The following is a 20,510-nucleotide window of genomic DNA, read 5'->3' on the forward strand; positions in this document are numbered from 1 at the left end:
AAGTTTGTGCCAAATGAGTTCTGTTTGACTCACAGATATAATTCAAACGGTTTTAGAAACTAGAGAGTGTTTTCTATCCAATAGTAATAATAATATGCATATTGTACGAGCAAGAATTGAGTACGAGGCCGTTTGAAATGGGCACCTTTTATCTGGCTACTCAATACTGCCCCTGCAGCCCAAACAGGTTAAGAGGGTGTGAACGATGCTGAATGGGTGCAGACAAAGGAGGGCTCTCCAGTAGTGGTACCAAAACATTCAAAGGCCATTTTCTCAAAAGTAGATTTACAAGTTTATCAAATTTCAAAGCAAAATTACTTTCCCATTGTTCCTCAACTGTAGTGTATGATATGCCTTTTGTAGCTCTGAGTCTCTACTTTTATCCAATGTAAAACTTTTTTTTTTTAAACACAATTTCAAATGTTGCTACATAAGACCGGTTTGACCTCGTCAGTCACATTTCTGTATGGACCTTGCTTTGTGCATGGGGGCATTGTCATGCTGAAACAGGAAAGGGCCTTCCCCAAACTGTTTCCACAAAGTTGGAAGCACAGAATCGTCTAGAATATCATTGTATGCTGTAGCGTTAAGATTTCCCTTCACTGGAACGAAGGGGCCTAGCACAAACGATGAAAAACAGCCCCAGACCCTTATTCCTGTTCCACCAAACTTTACAGTTGGCGCTATGCATTGAGGCAGGTAGCGTTCTCCTGGCATCCGCCAAACCCATATTCGTCTCTCGGACTGCCAGATGGTGAAACGTGATTCATCACTCCAGAGAACTGTTGCTCCAGAGTTCAATGGCGGAGAGCTTTACACCACTCCAGCCGATGCTTGGCATTGCGTATGGTGATTTTAGGCTTGTGTGCGGGTGCTCAGCCATGGAAACCCATTTCATCAAGCTCCCGACAAAAAGGTTTTGTAACGACGTTGCTTCCAGAGGCCGTTTGGAACCCGGTAATGAGTGTTGCAACCGAGGACAGACGATTTTTACATCCTGGCTGAGCCGTTCTTGCTCCTAGACTTTTCCACTTCACAATTTCAGCACTAACAGTTGACCCGGGGAAGCTCTAGCAGGGCAGAAATTTGACGAACTGACTTGTTGGTAAGGTGGCATCCTATGACAGTGCCACGTTGAAAGTCGATGAGCTCTTCAGTAAAGCCGTTCTACTGCCAATGTTTTTCGATGGAGATTGCATGGCTGTGTGCTTGATTTTATACACCTGTCAGCAACGGGTGTTGCTGAAATGGCCGAATCCACTAATTTCAAGGGGTGTCCATATACTTTTGTATATATAGTGTAGGTAGGGGTAAAGTGACTAGGCAACAGGATAGATAATCGACAGTAGCAGCAGCGTATGTGGTTAGTGTGAATGTTTGTGTGTGTGTGTGTGTGTGTGTGTTTGTGTGTGTGTGTTTGGGTACAGTCCAGTATGTGTGCAAGTGTTAGAGCAGAAAAGGGTCAATGCAGGTAATCCGTGTAGCCATTTGATTAGCTATTTAGCAGTCTTGTTTAGCAGTCTTATGGCTTGTGGATAGAAGCTGTTCAGGCCAGGGTCCTGTTGGTTCCAGGTTCACTGGTACTGCTTGCTGTGTGGTAGCATAGAGTACAGTCCAGCTTGGTTTGCTGGAGTCTTTGACAATTTTGGGGGACTTCTTCTGACACCACCTGGTACAGAGATCCTGGATGCAGCCAGTCAAGATGCTCTCAATGGTGCAGCTGTAGAACTCGACTTGGGCTCCCGAGTGGCGCAGCGGTCTAAGGCACTGCATCTCAGTGCTTGAAGTGTCACTACAGACACCCTGGTTAGAATCCAGGCTGTATCACAACCGGCCGTGATTGGGAGTCCCATAGGGCGGTGCACAATTGGCCCAGCGTCGTCCGGGTTTGGCCGGTGTAGGCCGTCATTGCAAATAAGAATGTGTTAACTCTAGTTAAATAAAGGTAAAAAAAATAAATATATAATAAATACAACGTTTTGAGGATCTGAGGGCCCATGCCAAATCTGTTCAGCCTCCTGAGGGGGAAGAGACGCTGTCATTCCCTCTTCACAACCTGTGTGGCTGTGTGTGGACCATGTTAGTTCCTTAGTGATGCGGACACCCAGGAACTTGAAGCTTTCGACTCGCTGCACTACAGCACCATCGACGTGGATGGGGGCGTGCTCATCCCTCCGTTTCCTGTAGTCCACGATCAGCTCCTTTGTCTTGCAGACGTTGAGGGAGAGGTTGTTGTCCTGGCACCACACTGCAAGGTCTCTGACCTCCTTATAGGCTGCCTCATCGTCGTCAGTCCTACCACCGTCGTGTTGTCAGCAAACTTGATGATGGTGTTGGAGTCGTGTGAGGACACACAGTCGTGGGTGAACAGGGAGTACAGGAGGGGACTACACACACCACCTCCGACGGGCCCCCGTGTTGATAATCTGTTTTCGGTCATAGGAAATGATGGCGGAGACATTATGTACAAAAAAGTTTAGATCAGCGTAAAAGAACACACAAAAGAGCAGAATTGGTCAGGAGCCTGTAAGACTGCCGCTATCCACTGCAGCGCCATCTTATATGATGGTTGGGGACTCGAGGACTGGAGTTGGTGAAACACGGCACTAGGTGATGAGTTCAGATGGTGGAGTGAGTGAAGTTAGGGAAAGGGCATTTGGGAGCTGTAGATAGAGGGGTAGGGCTGTGAATTCCATGTGCAGCCCCTCACAACACCACATGAATGAGTGCTCTATTGTGTGTGTCTATCTGGGTGTGCATGTGTGTATTCAGCCATGTGTACTTCAACTGACCGCGTCTCATCCCTGTATTCCTGCGGCCCTTAGGTTATTCCAGTCCGACAGCGTGGAGGGGATTGTACACAACCTAAAGACAGACGGCTCTCCATTCGCCCAGAAACAAGCTGAGGTGGGTCCAGCCTCAAGCTAGTTAGACTCACCGCGACCTCATCCCCATCTCCCACACATACGCTAACTGGAGGTAAGGTAGGAGCTTTGGCTAGCAGAGAGAGGGGCTATAGAGGAACTAAATCTGTCGCTATGTAGAAATGTCTTTGGACTAGGTTCTAAATTTAGAGCGTTGGGCCAGTAACCGAAAGGTTGCTGGATCGAATCCCCGATCTGTCGTTGTGCCCCTGAGCAAGGCAGCTAACCCCCTGTTCCCCGTGCGCCGAAGACGTGGATGTCGATTTAAGGCAGCCCCCCCACACCTCTCTGATTCAGAGGGGTTGGGTTAAATGCGGAAGACGCATTTCAGTCGAAGGCATTCAGTTGTACGACTGACTAGGGATCTCCCTTTCCTAAATGACTTCCTCTCATCTTCTCAATGTGAATGAAACCCAGCTAGCCAGCCAGTCTGACGTCATCTGAGAGTATGAGAACATAAGGCCGTTAGTCCAGCATTCAGGGCTCTGCTAACAGTAGTAATTGCCACTCTGTAAGCCCTTAATATGGTTAAGCTTATCACAGTGGCTCAATGAAAGGCTCTAAAAAAAACACCCTTAATAAGGATGATCACTTAACCGAACAGTCCCATCGGCAGTGTGACATTGGGTCAGAAACGCCCGATCTCTCCCAACTGTCCAAAGTCCCGTGTTGGGCAAACACTTGCCGTGGCACAACCTTATCCTGAATGATAAATACCTCTTTTTAATAGTGCCAAAAGCCAAGCTGTCCTTGTTTGATTGGAAGCTAATGCTCTGTAAACCTGGATGCCATGTGAGAGAGATGTGCACATGGATTGCAACGCATTTCCATGTTGCCTGGAATGACATTGTGCGGTGTTGCCATCCCTGTTGCCGTGTGATCATAAGTGCAGATTCAGTGTGGAGAAAACTGATACGATTGTCTACACACGTTTTTATCACAGATGGTGTCGTTAATGAGATGGGATGTGCTTGATCGTAAACATGCCTGAATCCAGCTGGTGTATGAGTTGGGAGGAAGACACTGGTTATGTAAAACAGGAAATGGGCCCGCTCTTCTTGAAAGAGAGCGATGATAATGAAGCAACTCTTCTTATGAAGCTGGATGTTGTAACTGCTGAGTGGAAAGTGCAGCAATTGGTATAGTCCTGTCCATAAGCACAAACGTTTCCCTGTTGGTTCAAGGGCACTAATAAGAGAAAAATTGTTCAAGTATCTATGCAGGCTTTGGAGGGAAATCCTGAAATGCCCTTATTTCGTCACTGCCAATTATGGTACGAGAGTTACACTAATCAATGCAATGGCAGTAATCGTGGGTAATGATATAGGCTACTCACAATATCACATGAAAGAATTGCTAGTGTATTGAACATTAGGTTCTGCTGGCTAATAACCACCTGGGCTACAGCTAAGAAGTTTTTTTTTTGTTTTTTTGTATTTGTGAATTTCACAGACCCTCGCCAAGATGTCTCCCACATCGCTGAAGATAACCTTCAAGCAGCTTCAGGCGGGACGCACCATGAGTTTGCAGGAGGTTCTGGTGATGGAGTACAGACTCAGTCAGGCCTGTATGGTGGTACGTACCGAAAGGCTCCAGGCCTTTAATACTACCTCCTCTTTCCCGTCACATTTGATTTACTTTATCTTACAGTTTAAACGTTTTTCCATCTGAAGGTAATGCAATTAACTAATTTACTGGATTTTGAATAGGATAGACCCTCAACAGCTATGTACCCGTCTCCTGGTATTATTAGTTTAAAGCATGTATGTGTGTCAGGATTTTTGATTCTTGTTGTTTTGCAGAAGGGCAGTGACTTCTACGAGGGTGTGAGGGCAGGTAAGATGTTTGACTCTTGCAAAACACATAAATAAATCCCTTTTGAGATTTTACAGATTGACCTCTTATTTCTGTACAACGATATTGAGTACTATTTTGCAAAAACTGCTCCACGTCCCTTTTGAATTTCTGTGTTATTAGGACGTTTCTGTCAGTATGCAATTCGGTTTTTTGCTTTGTGTGCCTAGTGCTGGTTGACAAGGACCACAGCCCCAAGTGGAGTCCATCCACACTGAAGGAGGTCTCCGAACAGAGTGTGGAGGACTGCTTCTCATCTCTGGGGGACCGTGACCTCAAGCTGTAAGGACACCTCCATAGAATAGAACAAGGGGTCAAGGGACACCACTTCCCGCTCATGAGGCCTTCTCATAGGAAGGTTGCCTCCTAGTTGCCTAAATTTGTTTCCGTCCCTTGTATCCTTTCCTTCATGGCCACTCATCAGAATCCATGTTCTCACAGAGCTTTACCGTTGAGATAAGCCACCACTTTCACCCATCAGTGGTCATACAGTTGGAGAGGAGACAAAGGAAGCTACTCTAGAGTAGTTGGTCACAGCCATCAGACATGGTACGCCAGTCACTGTGGCCTATCACAACAGCAGGACTTTGGCAAGATCACTCCCCAGTGCTGTGCCCATTTTGCAATGCATTTTTAAACAAATTGAATGGACTCTTCAAGTATGACTTCTCAAAAGCTAGCATCAGGCTAAAAGGCTAAAGTTGGATGGATACCAGACCAGTTATATAGACATTGAGTCAGACAATATGTACAGTATCTCCGCTGTGCTGATGTGCAGTATTATTTGCAAAGACCAATATTCCTCGGTACAGTTGGTGGTGCCAAGAAACAAATGTTTGTTTCGGTGAGTAGCTGGGTAAGGAAGAGGTTCTGTCCTGTTTGAAGTGTCATATAACTTGGGAGAGTACTGTCAGGTGGTTGTTATGGCCCTTGTTGAGTGTCATAATGTCCTGTTTATGACTGTCTTTCAGTCAGTCTGTCTCTCCAATTCCTAGGGATTCAATTAAATACACATTGCTGGAAGCCTGGACTGGGAAATCACCATGTTAAAATGTACAGACTAATTTCTACCTAATTTGGATTTTTATGAAAGGGGGGATTTTGCAGTGCTTAGTCATTTTTCTGCAGTGTGTCTTCGACTGAATCTGGCCTTTTGCGTTTCTCTACCCAGCTCAAATCATTGATTATATGAAATCCCATTTGCAGCACTCAAACCCTCAGCACACAGTTAAGAGCTCTTACAGGCTCCCAGAGCGAAATTAGGTCAGTAGCTAAAAGACCCACCACAAAGTTTGCTAAGTAAACAATGAACCAGCATAAACACTCTCCTGGAGAACACAGGCTCAGTAATTATCTTGGCTTCAGAGATAAGCTTTTATGGTTTAGGATTTGTCCTTCAAAAGTCACCAGCCAGGTGTCATTCTTAATGCCTTTTAGCTTTGTCCTGTAGCTGGAGTGATCACTCGGCGTTGCATTTTTCATTGCATTACTGTATGGCAAAGGCCAGAAGTTCTCAATTCATTGTGCGCTCTTCAGTGTCCAATTCAATGGATACAATTTCCCAACTAATAGCTGTAAAAATCTCTTGTATACGAAATATGTCTATAAAGATGTGTATGAAAACCTGATTGTAAAAATTGTCATTTGATTTAATTGTTTTAAGTCATCGTTAATAAAAGCATAATTACGTTGTGCCTGCCTATGTAACTACACTGAACAAAAATATAAACGTAAAATGCTGGTCCCATGTTTCGTGAGCTGAAATAAAAGATCACAAATGTTCCATGTGCACAAAAAGCTTATTTCTCTAAAATGTTGTGTACAAATTTGTTTACATCCATGTTAGTGAGCATTGTGTCCTTTGTCAAGATAATCCATCTACCTGACAGGTGTGGCAATACAAGAAGCTGATCATTACACAGATGCACCTTGTGCTGTGGACAATAAAAGGCCACTCTAAAATGTGCACTTTTGTCATGCAACACAATGCCACAGGTGTCTCAAGTTTTGAGGGAACATGCAATTGGCATGCTGACTGCAGGAATGTCCAACGGAAGGGCCTCCCAAATGGCGCAGGGGTGTAAGGCACTGCATCGAGGTGCTAGAGGCGTCACTACAGGCCAGTGTTCGATCCCAGGCTGTGTCGCAGCCGGCCACGACCTGGCGACCCATGAGGTGGTGCACAATTGGCCCAGCGTCATCCAGGTTAGGGGAGGGTTTGGCCGGCCAGGATATCCTTGTCCCACCGTGCTCTAGCGACTCCTTGTGGCGGGCTTGGCGCATGCACACTGACTTCGGTCGCCAGCTATACGGTTTTTCAGAGAACTTTTGGCTCTCGACCTTTGCCTCTCCCGAGTCCGTATGGGAGTTGCAGCGATGGGAGAAGACTGTAACTACCAATTTGGATATCACGAAAAAGGTGTAAAAAGTACCCCCAAAAAGTATTAAAAGGAATGTTCACCGGAGCTGTTTCCAGAGAATCGAATCGTTTTAGAGAATTTGGCAATGCGTCCAATCGGCCTCACCCACAGACCACTTGTAACCACTCCAGCCCAGGACCTCCACATCCGGCTTCTTCACCTGTGGGATCATCAAAGGGGGAGGGCTGGATGATGAGGAGTATTTCTGTCTATAATTAAGCCCGTTTGTGGGGAAAAGCACTTTGTTTGGCTGGGCCTGGCTCCCCAATGGGTGGGCCTATTCCCTCCCAGGCTCACCCATGGCTGCACCCCTGCCTAGTCATGTGAAATCCATAGATTAGGGCCTAATTTATTTATTTCAATTGACTGATTTCCTTCTATGAACTAAAAGCAAAATCTTAGAAATTGTTGCATGTTGCGTTTTATATTTGAGTATTAATTACCTAGGGACACTTACTGTAAAATGAGACCCAGTTGGATATTCCATTTCTAAAGTGGAATGTTAAACATCAGCTTTGAGTACAAAGCCTGTAGCGTTGAGCTCCTAAAGCAGGGTTCCCCAAATATTATTATAGCCTGCCAAAGCCCCCCAAATGAATTATGAATATTTTTTCCATTAAAAAAAATATATAATAATCTTGGACCAGAGATGCAAAAAGTCTCAAATGCAATGTCCCAAGAAAGTGACCCTACCTAAATAATGCAAAAGTTACATTTTAACGTAATTAATGAGACCAAATGCAGGAGACAGTCAACTAATAAAGCAGGCAGCAGACCATTTTGTTGTTCTGAAACGTAAATCTGCAACCGCAGCGCAATCAATAGGTGAACAGCGCCTGGTGCTGAAAATATAGCTAACTTGTTATGCTAGTGGCGCCCAGCAACAGATGGAGAACAACTACACCAGTTGAGTAATTCATTTCAACAATAATCTTCATTTTAATTTCACCTTACAAACAACAGGCTGACTTGCCTAGTTAAATAAATAAAAAACAAGAGCTGAATTGGAGTCTATTTCTTCCGAGCCAAGGTCTATATAAAATAACTTGGCCTACCTCAGCCAGTTATGTGACTTAAAAGCATCTTTCACATAGCCTAGTAGGACTTTTTTTAAAATTTATTTATTAGGCCTACTTACAATTTGCAACTGGCCAAAAAGGTAGCGTTCTACATAAAACAATCATTTAAAGAAAAAAAGGTAACGTCTGTGTCTGAACGTCTGTATCGGGAGTCTCGACATAACCTGCTCCTGTTACAAAACGAACAGAAAATACTGTCAGCATGAGACCTAAAATAGCCATGGATAAACACTAACAATAATAATAATCACAATAATGTTAGTAGCCTATATGACTATTAAGTTACTTACTGTTTTCTTCTGAGCATGCTACCCAAAACACACACAAGGACTCGGCACTCCTGAGCGCATCCGATTTGTCTCGACGTCTGGAATTCAATCAACTCAGTTTGAATTGCGGCCTCATCCAGCGAGGGTATCGTTTTCTTAGCAAGGGAGAATTCTCCACCTGGGCGAACTGTGAAAGGATACACATACATACAAACGCAATGATATCTTTGAGCATGCTGTTGTAATTAATCTGGTGGAGAAGTTGTCCCTCAGGTGCTTGATAATCTTCCACCACCTCTGAAAATGCTGCGGCCTGGTCCCTCTGCCTGTCGTTTCTTCAGTGAGATTAAGTGCAGTAGCCTTCCAGATGAACTCGAGCTTCCTAGTAAAGGCCTCAAGTTTTTCCACCATGTCCACGACTGTTGTCCCTCTTCCTTGTAATTGCAGATTTAACCCGTTTTAAGTGACAGTATGTCAGCCAAAAAAAAGCAACATTAGAGAGGGATTCCTTTTAATTTCCAGAATACGAAGGTGGTCACGGCCCTCATTTAGCTTTTTCTGAGAAAATCCACAACCTGGTCATGCAGCTCACAGAATCGTTCTAGAGATGTTCCTTTACTCAGCCAGCGCACGTCGTTGTAAAGCTGGGGATGCATAGTCACTTCGCCCCCACCTACATGTACAGATTACCTCAACTAGCCTGCACCCCTGCACACTGACTCGGTACCGATGCCCCCTGAATATAGCCTCGTTATTCTTATTCTTATTGTGTTACTTTTTATTTTAGCCTACTTGGTAAATATTTTCTTCTTCTTGAACTGCACTGTTGGTTAAGGGCTTGTAAGTAAGCATTTCACGGTCAAGTCTCCACTTGTATTAGGCGCATGTGGCAAATAAAGTTTGATTTGATCATCATGGGTGGCCTCTGATTCTGTCACACGCTTGTGGAAAAGACAGTGTTAGGTGCTTGATGTCCCCCTGATAAAGTTGATTATGCGTATGACTTTATCCATCACATCTTTTAGCTCAGCGTTTAGTCTGGCACACAGCACACTCTGATGGATGAGACAATGCAAGCCATTCATTTTTGGGGCGATTTCCTTCAACCTGCTGACCAGGCCCCTGTGTCTGACCACCATAGCAGGAGCCCCATCAGTGAACACAAAGTTGACTGTTTCGAAATGACAGGCCATGCTGCGTAAACAATTCTTCCAGCTTTGTGAATAGGATGTCCCTGGTGGTGTGTCCTTCGAGGGGAATCAGTGCCAGTAGCTCTTCTTTAAAGTCATTTCCATGAAAATAACAGACATACAGTGGCAAGAAAAAGTATGTGAACCCTTTGGAATTACCTGGATTTCTGCGTAAATTGGTCATCAAATTTGATCTGATCTTCATCTAAGTCACAACAATAGACAGTATGCTTAAATTAATAACACATTGTATTTTTCTTGTCTGTATTGAATACATAATTTAAACATTCACAGTGTAGGTTGGGAAAAGTATGTGAACCTCTAGGCTAGTGACTTCTCCAAAAGCTAATTGGGGTCAGGAGTCAGCTAACCTGGAGTACAATCATTGAGACGAGATTGGAGATGTTGGTTAGAGCTGCCTTGCCCTATAAAAAACACTCACAAAATGTGAGTTTGCTATTCACAAGAAGCATTGCCTGATGTGATCTCAGAATACCTAATATTAAGAATGGCTGACTTGCATAAAGCTGGAAAGGGTTACAAAAGTATCTCTAAAAGCCTTGATGTTCATCAGTCCATGGTAAAACAAATAGTCTATAAATGGAGAAAGTTCAGCACTGTTGCTACTCTCCCTAAGAGTGGCTGTCCAGCGCAGAATGCTCAATGAGGTTAAACATTTTGACATAAAAAAAAGTAGTGGACTACATTAGGCTACGTACAGTAGACCTGTTTTTCCCCACCAATCAACGCACAGAGAAATGGACTAAAAATAATAATTTAATAGAGACATTGGTGATTTTATGAGCTTAATCAGATCTAAATTATTGTTATTGTCACTGAATTAATTATGTACTAATCCGACATGTTAATGTTGTTCTGTTCAATTTGTAGTGTAAGCCTATTAATTGTGCTAATATTATATGTTAATTATGTTCTGGCTTGCCAATTATTAGCTCAGAAAAAATTTGTCCCGAGGCCAAACCTAGTTGACGAACCCTGTCCTAAAGCTTCTGAGCCACAATATCAAAGCTAGTTGGCGTGATCCATTAATTCCATTAAGTCATTTAGACATCTCCTGGACCTGACCGTCTATCAGCTAATCTAATGATTAAATAAATGTTACAGGGACATAATACAGGTACAGAGGGAGCTGTTGGATCTGGATAGGCAAGGGTTGACCACATGATGAAATCTCAGTTTAAACCGTAAGTAGTGGATATTCAGACAGCAGATCCAAAGGTTAAGGTTAGCCAATAGCTATATGGAAATTGAAGTTGGTTGAGGTTAGTGTAAAGGTAGCCTTGATTCCAGCCGTCCTAAGTGTGTCAAGCCATTCTCAAATGCGAATACAGTGTTGCAGAGTAGGTTGGTGGGAGAAGCTAAAAGAGGACGAGCTCATTGTAATGGAATGAGCCCATCCTCCTATAGCTCCTCCCACTGCCTCCTCAGTGTAGAGATCTGATAAAACGAGACTAGGGTAAGGGTTAGGATCATTATTGGATATATCCTGATGCTCAGGATCAATGGCCCCATTTATACAGGGTGCTAGCTGGCATCCTGTGTCCTGATCTTGCCCACATTCTGATTGTGCCCACATCTTTAAAAAAGGTATAGACGATTAAAATAACTGATTGTGATCAGAACTTCCTGACCATTTCGGAAGTAGTTGGGATGAATTAATTGATTGGATGGATTAAATAGATTTTTTTCTCTCACCCATCTACACATAATACCCCATAATGACAGTGAAATTGTGTTTAGACATTTTAGATTTTTTTTTTAATTGAAATACAGAAATATCTAATTTGCATAAGTATTCTCAACCCTGAGTCAATACATGTTAGAATTAGCATTGGCGGCGATTACAACTGTGAGTCTTTCTGGATAAGTCTAAGAGCTTTGCACACATGTATTGTACAATATTTGCCCATTATTTTCAAAAAAAATCTAACTCTGTCAAATTAGTTGTTGATCATTGCTAGTCCACCATTTTCAAGTCTTGCCATATATTTTTAAGCAGATTTAAGTCAAAACTGTAACTTAGCCACTCAGGAACATTAACTGTCTTCTTGGTAAGCAACTCCAGGTTTTAGGTTATTGTCCTGCTGAAAGGTGAATTCATCTCCCACTGTCTGGCGGAACACAAACTGAACCAGGTTTTCCTCTAGGATTTTGCCTGTGCTTAGATCCATTCCATTTCTGTTTTATCCTGAAAAACTCCCCAGTCCTTATTGATTACAAGCATGCCCATAACATGATGCAGCTACCACTATGCTTGAATATATGGAGAGTTGTACTCAGTAATGTGTTGTATTGGATTTGCCCCAAACATAACACTTTGTATTCAAGACAAAAAAGTGAATTGCTTTGCCACATTTTTTGCAGTTTTACTATAGTGCCTTGTTGCAAACATGATGCATGTTATGGAATATTTGTATTCTGTACATACTTCCTTCTTTTCACTCTGTCAATTAGGTTTGTATTGTGCAGTAACTATAGTGTTGTTGATCCTTCCTCAGTTTTTTCCTATCACAGCCATTAAACTCTGTAACTGTTTTAAGTCACCATGGGTGGTTTCCCTGAGTGGTTTCCTTCCTCTCCGGCAACTCAATTAAGGACGTCTGGATCTTTGTAGTGACTGGGTGTATTGATACACCATCCAAAGTGTAATTAATAACTTGCTCAAAGGGATATTTAAAGTTTAAAGTTTTTTACCCATCTAACAATAGGTGCACTGCTTTGCGAGGGATTGGTGGTGGTTGAATCTGTGTTTGAAATTCACTGCTCGACTGAGACCTTACAATTATCTGTATGTGTGGGGTACAGAGATGAGGTAGTCATTCAAAAATCATGTTAAACACTATTATTGCACACAGTGAGTATACGCAACTTATTATGGAACTTGTTCAGCACATTTTTACTCCTAAACGTATTTAGGTTTGCCATAACAAAGGGGTTGAATACTTATTGACAAGACATTTTCGTTAATTTAGCTAAACATGATTCCACTTTGATATTATGGGGTACTGTGTGTAGGCCAGTAACACACAATCTCAATTTAATCCATTTTAAATTCAAGCTGTAACACAAAATTTTCGAAAAAGTCAAGGTGTGGTGAATACTTTCTGAAGGCACTGTATAATATATTAAAGGCACAGTGCATTCAAAATGAGGTTTTCCTGCGTTTTATATCATATTGTACAACAGCTAATGAAGCTAATGTTGTAAAAGTGTGATTTTTTTTCATCAGTGTTATTTCCTGATAGTTGCTAGTTGAAAATACAATCTACACAGGACCTTCTAATCAGCAGATTTGCATGGGTGGGAGTTTTGGCTTTCCAACGTGACATCACCATGCGGTAAATTGGTTAATAAATTGGTCCAAACCTCTCTGCCCATAACAGCTAGTTATCAGTTTCCCCTCCCCACTCAGACCACTCCCAGACAGTCCTAGTAACATTCTCGCTTTTATTTTATCAGGTAAGTTGACTGAACACATTCTCATTTACAGCAACGACCTGGAGAATTGTTACACGGGGGGTGATTGGGAAAGAATGAGTCAATAGGAAGCTGGGGATGATTAGTTGGCGATGATGGTATGAGGGCCAGATTGGAAATTTAGCAAGGACACCGGGGTTAACACACCTACTCTTACGATAACTCTCATCCAAAAGACGGCACCCTACACAGGGCAATGTCCCCTATCACTGCCCTGGGGCATTGGGATCTCCTTACACCAGAGGAAAGAGTACCTCCTACTGGCCCTCCAACGCCATTTCCAGCAGCATCTGGTCTCCCATCCAAGGACAGACTTTGCTTAGCTTCAGAGGCAAGCCAACAGTGGGATGCATGGTGCTTGAGAAATGTCATTTTTATGGAAATCTATTACAGTAAGGTACTTAAATTGTTACCCAGAAATGACCCCCCCCCCCCCCTCGCCAATGCCCTTTCTCAAAAAAGAGATGAAGTCACTTTAATAATGGTAGAAGGCATAGATTTCAGCTTTATTGTCGTCACATTTGTCATTGATTTATTTACAGACCTGTACAGTGCTGCAGGTTAAATGTATATGATATAAATATAGATGAGTCCTTAGATGCTGGGGAAAAAGAAGCATTAGGATTAGAGGTCGACCGATTAATCGGGGCCGATTTCAAGTTTTCATAACAATCGGAAATCGGTATTTTGGGGCGCCGATTTTTTTTTTCGATTTTTTTTTTTTTTTTACACCTTTATTTAATCTTTATTTAACTAGGCAAGTTAGTTAAGAACACATTCTTATTTTCAATGGCGGCCTAGGAACGTTCTGCCTCAGATTTCTAACCTTGTCAGCTCGGGGGATCCAATCTTGCAACCTTACAGTTAACTAGTCCAATGCTCTAACACCTGATTACATTGCACTCCACGAGGAGCCTGCCTGTTAGCGAATGCAGTAAGCTAAGGTAAGTTGCTAGCTAGCATTAAACTTATCTTATAAAAAACAATCAATCAATGACTGTCATTGCTCCAATGTGTACTTAACCATAAACATCAATGCCTTTCTTAAAATCAATACACAAGTATATATTTTTAAACCTGCATATGTAGCTAAAAGAAATCCAGGTTAGCAGGCAATATTAACCAGGTGAAATTGTGTCATTTCTCTTGCGTTCATTGCACGCAGAGTCAGGGTATATGCAACAGTTTGGGCCGCCTGGCTCTTTGCGAACTAATTTGCCAGAATTTTACGTAATTATGACAACATTGAAGGTTGTGCAATGTAACAGGAATATTTAGACTCATGGATGCCACCCGTTAGATAAAATACGGAACGGAATAAACGTTTTGTTTTCGAGGTGATAGTTTCCGGATTAGTCAAAGGTATATGGTTTAGAGAGAAATAGTCGACGCGTTATAATTCCTGTAATAACTTGCGGCTGAATTTGAAAGGGGTTCCTTCGTTATTTTACCATTCATGTCTTCCATACAGAATGTCTTGATCTACTTCAAATAAGGTCTGTGTTTCGTGCAGGCTTAAACCGCCTCGACGTTTTGATACCCGTGTAAATCTCACTAGGATAAGGTAACGTTTGTCAACATATTTTCATAAATCCACTCTACAAAAAAATGTATCTTCGCTTATATTTAGCCAATATTGAGCGGAGTTACCTTGTCCTATGGATATCTACACAGTTATAAAACTGGCACGGTGATGTAAGCCTACACGAAACACAGACCTTATTTTAAGTGAATCTAAAAATATCCTATGGAATAAATGAAGGAACCGCTTTTCAGATTTTGCTAGGTGTCATGGGAATTATGACTCGCACTTTGGTTGTCAATTCTTACCATGCCCATTATTAAAATAGGATTTCCTGCATATAGAAATTCAAGTTTTTGTTTTCAACATTCATCACAGGTAACTTAAACTCTATTTTTATTCAAACAGTTGAGAGTATTTGTCTCCTAAGCAGACTCTTCAGTATCATTGTCACTTCAGAGCTGTGTGCGTGTGTGTATTTATGTATTATATTAAGTTAAAATAAAAGTGTTCATTGTTCATTCAGTATTGTTGCAATTGTCATTATTACAAAAATGTGTGTGTGTGTGTGTATGATATATATATATATTATTTTTATTTTAATAAATTGGCCGATTAATCGGTATCGGCTTTTTTTGTCCTCCAATAATCGGTATCGGTATTGAAAAATCATAATCGGTCGACCTCTAATTAGGATCTCCCAACATACTTTTTTTCAAACTAAAGGCTTGACTGGAAGACTGATGTTACAAGATGTTACTGTTCCCGATATTGAAATATTTAGAAGGAAGGAATCCAGGTACACCTAGTTTGTACATGCGTTGGTATACCTTGTGTCTTTCAAGCTGTAAGCATTGTGCACTGCAACATTGACCGTATTATACAAAGCATTTGAAATCTGTGTTCGACATAGCTTCAAAGGCCTCTACCATAGAAGGCTATCACAGTTTTATTACGATGATGAGGGCTTGATATACGGCATGCATTGCTAGCTGTCTCCTGCATAGTAGAACATAACTTGTATCAACCAATTGATCCGAGTGAAAATCAAGCTTGATGGATTTTTTTTTTTAAATTCATGATGTTTTTTGCAGCGTTACCTGTAAATTGTTTAAAACATTAGCTGAAGCAGTGATAACAGAGTTCTGTTTCTAAGCCACGTGTCAAACTCATTCCCCGCAGGTTTTCGCTCCTCCCTTGTACTTGATTGATGAATTCATTTCACTAATTAGTAAAGAACTCCCGTCACCTGGTTGTCCGGGTCTTAACTGAAAGGGGAAAAAACTAAAACCAGCAGACACTCGGCCCTCCATGGAATGAATTTGACACCCCAGGTCTAAACTCTCCACCGTCCAGTTCTTAGATTTAGGAATACAGTATGGGAAAGAAAATTGTCACCGCTAAGCTTTTCAATTTGTTTACATAATTGAATGGGTTCAAGAGATCCATCTTTCAAACCAGATTAGTGCAAATGTCGTTATATATTTGTTGCTTTTAACTGTAACGGATTTTCGGGTGTAGCATTTGAAGCACACCACTACCATTTTCTTTACTGAGCATACCTAATGGCTTAGCAGCCGAATCCTACTTGAGATACACACGTCAAACTTCCTTTTCCAGTGAAATAATGTCTACTTGTTCTTTGTGGTGTATACACAATAGCACCCTGATTTAATGCTCTGTGAAATGTACATGTTGCCCAGCCTTGACTAATCCGCCAGCTTCTTGAACATCAGTTGTGGTATGGTAGGAACTGACCTGCCATGACTGACTAAAACCCACTGATATGACCTATCTTATAAACGCCATAAGAAAGGCCATAAAACGTTTTGTGCTTGTATTACCATTCATTAAGGACTTTCAGAGTTGTTCTCCTTTTCCAAACAACTCAACTCACCATTATGCGTATGTGTGTCTGGCCTGTTAAAATAGCATCATACTATTTTAAGAAGCCATTTGCTCTCAATAAAAATACCATGGCCTTTGAGAGTTGCATATTTGTGCTGTAAATTCTATGGGGCGGATGGCAGTAGTTCCTCATTATGTAGAATACAGTATGTTTAAAACCAGGGTGCTTGGCCCAAGACATTTTGGCAAAAGCAAAATGTATTTGTGAACCCAGAACTCGTTTTGTGTACAAAAGCCAAGTCCCAGTAAAAGTGTGTCAATCCATCCTAGTGTCCTGATTTCCTCAAGGCATGGGGGACTTAGCCAGCCCTCAGGGATGTCCTATTGTCAATGGCATTCAAATTCAAATTCATAGAATGGGAGGATGCTGAACCTCTGTAAAACATTCCTAAACATAGCCGCAGGAAGTAGGGGTGCTGAGGGTGCTGCAGCACCCCCTGATAAATCGAGAAAAAAACATTAGTGAACTTTGCCTTTATTACACCTGTATGAGTGGAGAAAAATACTCATCAGCACCCCCAACCCAAAACATCTTCCCACGGCCATGTTCGTAGAGCATCATTTCGTCAAAGTGACCGTTGTCAGGTCCTTGGTTGCTGCAGCTCGTCGTCGGACATGCTTAATGGGTAGGTGGGCAGGATGAATAATGAGCTCTCCTTTGTTGGTCGACCACAGGCCCCCTGGGATGCCATTATCCAAGAACCCTGAACTGGGAGCTTCTGTCTGGGCAGACAGATGGAGAGGGAGGCATGTACCTGCTGACTCCAGCAAAAAATCTCAAGTGAAAAACATTGGCCATTTGAGGTGCTAATGAATAACTTCCTACATCGGACCTGCTATTTGGCCGCAGGATGGCATGCGTCAAGCGGAAACGATAGATATTCACCGAAAGGCAGAACCGGTCATTTTCAAAGCAGGATTCAATGATACTCTTCTGCTTTATCTGCTCCCAACACAAAGATATCACACACACCAGCTCGGAACTCTCATCATCTAGCTAACGATGGAGACAAGCACATGGTCTGGATTGAAAATGAGAGGATTAACCAAGGTCTTTGTCCAAGTATGAATTAAACAGAAAAATGGCTTTGGACCATAGAATGGCATCAACATCTTGCATCAGCTAGTAGATCTTCGTAGTGTATTGTTTCAACCTGAATGAGAGTGATGTCTGTCTGTCTTGTCTGTCTGTCTGTTGGGCATCCAGTAGTCCTTTTTTCCCCAGAGGTTCAAGGTGAATCACATAACAGAAATAGCACTCTCTGGCAATGCCTCTCCAGTTGGCCGATGCTGCCGCCCCCCCCCCCCCCCCCCCCCTCCCCCCTCTCCCCCTCATGGCACATCACACTCAATGTAGGGGATGTCAATGTAGCGGCTGTCCACCTCCAACCACTGCTGCACGGCCCGGGCCACTATCTCCTCCGACAGCCTGTGGGCATACTCCAGCAGAATGGGGTCCACCCGGGCAGAGTCGTCCGCGGACCCCGTCTCATAGTGTACCAGCAGCGCGTTCTCGCCCTGCCACTTCCCAGGATTGCTGTCCGTCTTCACCGAGTTGGCGTACTGGATCGGATCGCTCTTCTTGGATTTGACGCATCCCATTATATAAATAATGGAGCATTGATCTCAGAGAGGAGGGGAGAGAGAAGGTGGTGAAGGAGGAATGTGTCGGAGGGGGGCTTGGCCCCTGGTTAAGAAGCGACGGCTAGGAAGCCGATTCTTGTCTGAACTGAGCTGCGCTGAAATAGTCCAGACAGTCAGCCATGCTCTTATGCTGCCCTACTTATATCTTCCCCTGTGCTGTAGGGAGAGAGAAGAGGGAAAGGATTTCAGTTATTTATTTTCCATCAGAATCTGCCTAAAACGACCAAATGGCAGAGGAAAGAATTGAGAGGCCTACTATTTAGACAGTGACTTAGCATCATTACCCCTGTTACCACACAGCAGCAAAATAAAGGAAAACACTAATACAAAGTTGTTCTGACTCGTGGTGGCTTTAATGCACCTTGGCTTACATAGATTTTATGTTCATCAAACCATTCAGTGACCACTCGTGCCCTGTGGATGGGGGCATTGTCATCCTATGGGGGCATAACCACAGTAGCCAAAATAATGGCCTGCCTAGAATTGGTATACATGACCCTAAGCATTATGGGATGTGAATTTCTTAATTAACTCAGGAACCACACCTTTGTGGCAGCACTTGCTTTCAATGCACTTTGTATCCCTAATTGACTTAAGTGTTTCCATGGCAGTTACCTGTATCTACTAGCACACAAAGCCTAGACTAAGCAGTTGTAGTGACCTTTGGGGAAAAGTTGAGTCTATGACAGCTGCTATTTGGGCTTACAGTAGTTATTTTGAACATCATTTGTATGTATTACCCATGACCTTGTTGTTTGTTTCCTCAGTCTTTTCAGTCTTCATAAATAGACCATGTGACTCTAGGTTGAACCGCACAAAGCACTGGTGTTATTTGGTGTAGTCTCCATCTGTCCTGGTGTGTGTTGCCTCAGTCCTGCCTGATCCAGACTCACAGCGGCGGGCGTGTGATTATTTATACTAGACAGAGCAGCACACTACTATATCATCCTGTTCATCTCTCACATAGGAGCTTGTTACTGAAGCTGCAACATGATGCCATTGTAGCTTATGCTTTTTGACAGAGGCTACTGCTTATCTAACTACAGTGTTGAGCCATCAAACGTCAACCAGATTTCTGTTACATATACACATCATTTCACATTGTGGGAAAATAGGATATTGTCTGTTACATATATCTCAAGCATGTCACTCTAGCCCTGATATCATGGGAAGCGACCCACCCACCTTTAACTATAACCCACCTTTGTTGAATTAATAAAGGCATATATGGAAGAATGTCACTATTCAAATGTGAACATAAAAGGTCCAGGAGAAATACTAGCCCGGGTGTAGGAAGGGCGAAATGGTTGTCAAGCGTTGGAAATAGGCTTCTGATAATTCCTACATGAGCGTATTTCTGTTCAATATACCATATGTTTAGAGGTAGCGTCTAGTCCATTTCATACACAGTTACCAGAAAAATAGGTACATAGAATATTGCTGAAGCGTGGGATAGGTAGCCTACCTTCAAGAAGACTCTTGGAAAAGTAGGACTGGATGTGTTTCCGTCCATGAATATCAAATTCATCCAGTAGGAAAACACATCGTTTTCTCTTGAACGACACGTTGCAATAAAGAAGTCTCATACATCCACACGATTTGTGAACCGAAATCACCAAACGTGCCGCCTCTCGGACTGTGTCTACTCCGTCTCCTTATCAAACCGCCGAATATGCGTCCAAGGTTTGAACATGAAACTTGGAAGGCAGCGAACACATTGGTCAGGTTTCTCTCTCAGCACGAAATGTCCACGAAGTTACCAAACTGGGCATTCAATGTTCCACCATACCACATTGTGCAGTAATATCACTAAATACAAACATCGATTTAATTAAACTCTCAACTCCTGGAATAGTCGGACATGGAGGACTATACCTTCATCTTGCCATCATTCTACTGGAGATTTTACATAAATCATCGTTGAAAGTGTTGCCTGTTTGACTCAACGTTCTGAAGGCAGTTGTAGGACATATTTTTTAATATGTATTTAACAGCAGTTAGTAAACTGCAGAACGGGTTGTGGAGATAAATTGTGCGCGTTCACACAGGCTACTGTTACTTGTAGAACATCACCCTCTTGTGGCGCATGGTGGCTCCATGCTTCACTCCTCAGTGACTATTGAAATGTTTAAAGTAAGGAATATAGTCAGTTGTTTCTATAATGCTATCTATCTATAGATTATATTCCTGTCTCTTGCCTTT

At 42.5% G+C, this 20,510-nt stretch overlaps 2 protein-coding genes across 2 annotated transcripts in view; one reads left to right on the forward strand and one right to left on the reverse strand.

The window, feature by feature from the left end:
• Nucleotides 1–6,500, forward strand: part of hibch (3-hydroxyisobutyryl-CoA hydrolase) — a 50,247-nt gene extending 43,747 nt beyond the window's left edge. Inside the window, exons 11-14 of the mRNA XM_039006692.1 lie at nucleotides 2,826–2,907; nucleotides 4,377–4,499; nucleotides 4,727–4,760; nucleotides 4,949–6,500. Of these exons, the coding sequence (XP_038862620.1) occupies nucleotides 2,826–2,907; nucleotides 4,377–4,499; nucleotides 4,727–4,760; nucleotides 4,949–5,064 (355 nt within the window). The 3' untranslated portion in view covers nucleotides 5,065–6,500. The remainder of the gene's footprint in view (nucleotides 1–2,825; nucleotides 2,908–4,376; nucleotides 4,500–4,726; nucleotides 4,761–4,948) is intronic.
• An 11,496-nt stretch (nucleotides 6,501–17,996) lies between these two features.
• Nucleotides 17,997–20,262, reverse strand: LOC120057840 (small membrane A-kinase anchor protein-like). Its single transcript, XM_039006304.1, has 2 exons — nucleotides 19,774–20,262; nucleotides 17,997–18,464 (listed from the first exon to the last, which is right to left on the reverse strand). Exon 2 carries the CDS (start codon nucleotides 18,264–18,266, stop codon nucleotides 17,997–17,999), a length of 270 nt encoding a protein of 89 aa, XP_038862232.1. The 5' UTR covers nucleotides 18,267–18,464; nucleotides 19,774–20,262.
• Nucleotides 20,263–20,510: the final 248 nt, after the last annotated feature.

Source organism: Salvelinus namaycush, chromosome 13, assembly GCF_016432855.1.
Source record: "Salvelinus namaycush isolate Seneca chromosome 13, SaNama_1.0, whole genome shotgun sequence".
Classification (NCBI taxonomy): Eukaryota; Metazoa; Chordata; class Actinopteri; order Salmoniformes; family Salmonidae; genus Salvelinus; species Salvelinus namaycush.

What these genes read in the sequence shown, in the direction of transcription:
- LOC120057840 (XM_039006304.1), bottom strand. Translation starts at nt 18,266, where the DNA reads ATGGGATGCGTCAAATCCAAGAAGAGCGATCCGATCCAGTACGCCAAC.